The sequence below is a fragment of the Mirounga angustirostris genome, unplaced genomic scaffold, assembly GCF_029215605.1.
Source record: "Mirounga angustirostris isolate CCGP_5_RB_7025 unplaced genomic scaffold, mMirAng1.0.hap1 SCAF_4, whole genome shotgun sequence".
In the NCBI taxonomy this organism is placed as follows: domain Eukaryota; kingdom Metazoa; phylum Chordata; class Mammalia; order Carnivora; family Phocidae; genus Mirounga; species Mirounga angustirostris.
In genome coordinates this window covers 128098893-128103592 of record NW_026991712.1, presented here as the reverse complement: position 1 = coordinate 128103592, position 4700 = coordinate 128098893, and the positions used below count along the sequence as shown (strand labels likewise).

General features: G+C 37.6%; 1 protein-coding gene across 1 annotated transcript; it reads right to left on the bottom strand.

The window, feature by feature from the left end:
• Positions 1 to 2122: 2122 nt before the first annotated feature.
• Positions 2123 to 2429, bottom strand: LOC123858324 (small ribosomal subunit protein eS21-like). Its single transcript, XM_045895397.1, has one exon. It carries the CDS (start codon positions 2427 to 2429, stop codon positions 2145 to 2147), a length of 285 nt encoding a protein of 94 aa, XP_045751353.1. The 3' UTR covers positions 2123 to 2144.
• Positions 2430 to 4700: the final 2271 nt, after the last annotated feature.

The window sequence follows — 4700 nt, the reverse complement described above, 5'->3', positions numbered from 1 at the left end:
ACTTGATAATCACCTACAATTTTATTATGCAAGCCCTATCCTCTTGCCATTGTTCTGAAACCTGAAAAGTACTCCATGTAAGGTGTTTCCAAACATATGCCTGGAGAACAGGACAGAAATATCAAAAGAAAGATACTACCAATGAAAAAATATCAAAAGTTTGGACAGATTAATTAATACACACAGAAATCAATATAATCATTAATCAAAACATGCAAATTAAAACCAGTTACAAATTTTCACCTATTAATTTGTCAAAGACTAAAAGTAAGTAAGGCTGGGAAGAAATTGCTATTGATTAAATTTAGTAACATTTGACATGTGGTTGGCACATAGTAATTATTTAATAGATGTTTGCTATTATTACTCTCAATAATATTATTTTTGTTTCTGACAAGGCTAGTGGGAATGTAAACTGATAAAGCATTATATATATATGAAATTATATCAAAATTCTTAAAAATGTTTATTATTCCCTTTGACCCAGGAAATACATGAATTCCAGTAATATGTACTAAGGAAATAATCGGACAAGTACATAGTGATGCCAGTTTAAAATGGCTATTATGGGGCGCCTGGGTGGTTCAGTTGGTTAAGCATCTGCCTTTGGTTCAGGTCATGATCCCAGGGTCCTGGGATCAAGCCCTGAGTTGGGCTCCCTGCTCAGTGGGAAGCCTGTTTCTCCCCTCCCACTCCCCCTGCTTGTGATCCCTCTCTTGCTGTGTCTCTGTCAAATAAATAAATAAAATCTTAAAAATAAAATAAAATAAAATGGCTATTATGTCAGTGCTTATAAAAGTAAAAATATTAATCTTATAGGTCCAACAATATGAAATTGGAAAATTAAGTTCTATTTAGTATATGGGTTATAGAAACATTAAAAATGATGACAATTATATATTCATGTAAAAATATTCATTTTTAAAATGCAGATACAAAATTATATATGTAAGAAAATCCAACTTTGTAAAAGAAAAGATCATGAATATAAATGTGTTCTATGCACAGAGAAAAATCTAAAAGCCATATACCAAAATATTAACTTTAACCATTGCTTATTTTCTTCCTTATACTTACCTTTGTGAGATTTTTAAATAATTTGTGCATACTTATAATCAGATGAATTATTCTTATTTCAAAAACAATTGGCCATCGTGCCAGTTCCACTGTCTTCCTTGTTCTTATGTACTTTGCCTATGCCTATGTAAACTTGCCCTCGTTAATCCTTGACTTTGAGGTTTTCTTGCACTGTGATTTTGGCATACTAGTAACTCAATCACTTACAACCTTAATCTCAGAGTTTTAACTTTGAATCCATGAGATTTCCCTGGTTACAGTCAATGACTCCTCTCTATAACTAAATACACATAGCTCTCTGGGAAGTAAAACTGATTCTCAGTTGAAGACTCTGGTTATACTTTTACAATTGCTGTGTCAGCTACATCCAGTTCACTCACTGATAATAACGTTGACAGGTCATCTTCTTGACAAGTGTTAACCTTCTGTAACAACCCAGCTCAGCTGTGGACTCTATAGGCCCTATGTTCCAAACTAAAGGCAATATTCCACCAGCAACCAGCTGGCCTTGCTGCTATCACTTTGGATCCTAGCTCCTTAAACTAGATAAACTATCAGATAAACAGTAAATGCTGAGATTTTGACTATCTAAAATTTATTTTAATAAATAAATATTGGGGGGCGCCTATGTGGCTCAGTTGGTTGAGCGTCTACCCTCAGCTCTGGTCATGGTCCCAGGATCCTGGGATCGAGCCCCATGTCGGGCTCCCTGCTCAGCAGGGATCCTGCTTCTCCCTCTCCCTCTGCCTCACCCCCTGCTTGTGCTCTGTCAAATAAGTAAAAAAATTTGAAAAATGTATGATATTTAGAAAGACTAGACTTATGGGAACCACATGTTGAATCATATGTTGAATTATAGATTCAAAATATCCACATAGCAAAGAATTATTACAAACCTTCTAGAGGTAGGATAGTTGGGAGGTTAGTTAATGCTTTTATTCCAGCTTTTTCTTTCTTTCCTCTTGATATAATTTTTCTTCTTTATTTCTACGTAGTTCTAGAAAAGTATTTGTCTGTTTCTAAATTTATTGCCATAAAACTCTTTGGGGGAGGGAGTGGGTTACTATTTATTTATGACAACTATCCCACATCCGTGATCCTCTCCAGTCCTTTGAAACGATGCCATGGGCCTTAGCCAGTCGGAGGATGGAGTCCTTTGACTCACCTATCTTGCGAATGGCCCCACAGATAGTAGAGGTTTTAAACTGGCCATTGAACCTGCCTATCACCTGGTCAACCTCAGCCACATTCATCTGGATGGATGTGTGGTCCTTGGTGTGGATGATGCGGTTGCTGGGGGAGCGTTTCCATGGCAGGTACAGGTGCACGAGCTCATGGGTGTCATTCTGCATGTCGAGGGCGCACCTGCTGCCACTCACCCAGAAAGGAGGCATAAAACTCTTTATAGCATTTTCTTGTTTTATTTTAAAATCTCCACTAAAAAAAAAAAAAAATTAAGTCTCCCTAAATCCAGTTATATCCTATAATTTCTAAAACTGTTTAAACATTTCTTATCTGTATCAGTCTTGCTGGAGACATGTCTATTTTACTACTTTTTTTCCAAGAATCAGCTTTTCATTTTATTGATTCTATCACTTATTTTCTGCTACATTAATGCCTGCTTTTGCACACAAATGTTTACAGCAGCTTTATTTATAACAACCCCAGGTTGGAAACAGTCTAAATGTCTATAAACAAATTGTGCTATATCAAATGGAATACTACTCAGCAAAAAAGGAAGAAACTAGTGATACTCTAAATATGAATGAATCTCAAAATTGTGGTAAATGAAAGAAGTCAGCCAGAAAAGAGTACATACTGTACATGATTCCATTTATATGAAATTCAAAAATAATATAAATAATATAAACTGATGTACAGTGTCAGAAAACAGATCAGTGGTTGCCTGGGAACAGGAATAAAGAGAAGGATGGATTACAAAGGAGCATGAGGAAACTTTGGAGTGATGAAAATGTTTGTTATCTTGATCGTGTGATGGTTTCATAGGTATACATATGTATACATCCAGTTCACTCATTGATAATAACGTTGACAGGTCATCTCCTTGACAAGTGTTAACTTTCTCGGACAAGTACAATTTAAATGTGAGTTAACTGTACCTCAATTATACCTCAATAAAGCTGCTAAACAAGAGCCCCAATATATAGAAACAGATGAGTTTATAGAACAAGAATATAAGTTGGTACAATTTAGCTTAATTAGCATAGCTCTCTGGAAAAAGAGATATGGTTTCTGGTTTTTCTGGTTACAAGGAACTATAAGATCTGCTTAACCAATTAAGAAGTTTTCCTATATAGATACAACTGGACTTTATAGAACTTGGACAAGGCACCTAAGTACAATAGGACCTAATGACAACTGAACTGGAAAGCAGGTCCTGGAAAGAACTAATCATCTGTATTTTAAGATGTGAGGGTTTGCTTTTTTTTTTTTTTTTAAGATTTTTTAAAATTTATTTACTTGAGAGAGAGAGAATGAGAGATAGAGAGCACGAGAGGGAAGAGCGTCAGAGGGAGAAGCAGACTCCCTGCTGAGCAGGGAGCCCGTTGCGGGACTCGATCCCAGGACTCCAGGATCATGACCTGAGCTGAAGGCAGTCGCTTAACCAACTGAGCCACCCAGGCGCCCTGCCTTTTTTTTTTTTTTTTTTAAAGATTTATTTATTTACTTGAGAGAGAGAGAAAAAGCACAAGGAGTGGGGGAGGGGCAGAGGGAGAGGGATAAAGAAACTCAAGTGGGCTCCACACTGAGTCCAACAACACTGGGCTTGATCTCATGACCCTTAGGTCATGACCTGAGCCAAAACCAAGAGTTGGACACTTTAACCGACAGTGCCACCCAGATGCTCCAAAGATGTGAGGCTTTTATTTGCCTCCCTTTCATGGTAATTCCATTTTCCCCTTACCCATTGGCTTCCAATGCTTGTAGTTTCTGTTCCTCTATAACTTTTAACTTGCATAACTTGAACATAATGAGCTGTTTAATTGGTGGGTTGACAGTTGCCCCACTACCAACAAATACCTCTTTCTCTTTCTTTGATTCAAATTCCCAAGACAGGCAACCTGACTAGCTAAACTCATCTTTTTGTCAGGCCATTGGTAAATTGCTGATCAGCTCATCCACTGACTTCCCTTATGTCAGAGTGCCCATCCCTTGGTCCAAACAACTGTGGTCAAGAGGTAGGAAGGTTCACACATAGTTCAGAACACAACTGCCTTGAAACCACAAACTGTAGGCAGGGCCGATTCCCACAAAAGGGGATGTAAGGAGAGAAGCCAGGGCTTGACATCTCTAGTAGACTAATTTCAGCATGAAATAAACCAGGTACCCACATATAGCCCTTCTTGACAATCACCTTATATGTGATCACCTTTTATGACCACGCTACTCTAACTTCTGGCCCAAGTAAGAATTCTATTATTACTGCTGCTCAGGCTGAGATATTTTCAGCTTCTTTTTAGAATCTGTCAAGGACAGTCCTCTCCCTCTGGCTCTGGACTGTGCTCTACTCCTTGGTTTCTAAAGGACCTTTCCCTGTAAAGGTAATATTTACTAAGCCCTATGCACCTAATCTGATCTCATAAGCATTCTCTTCATCCTGT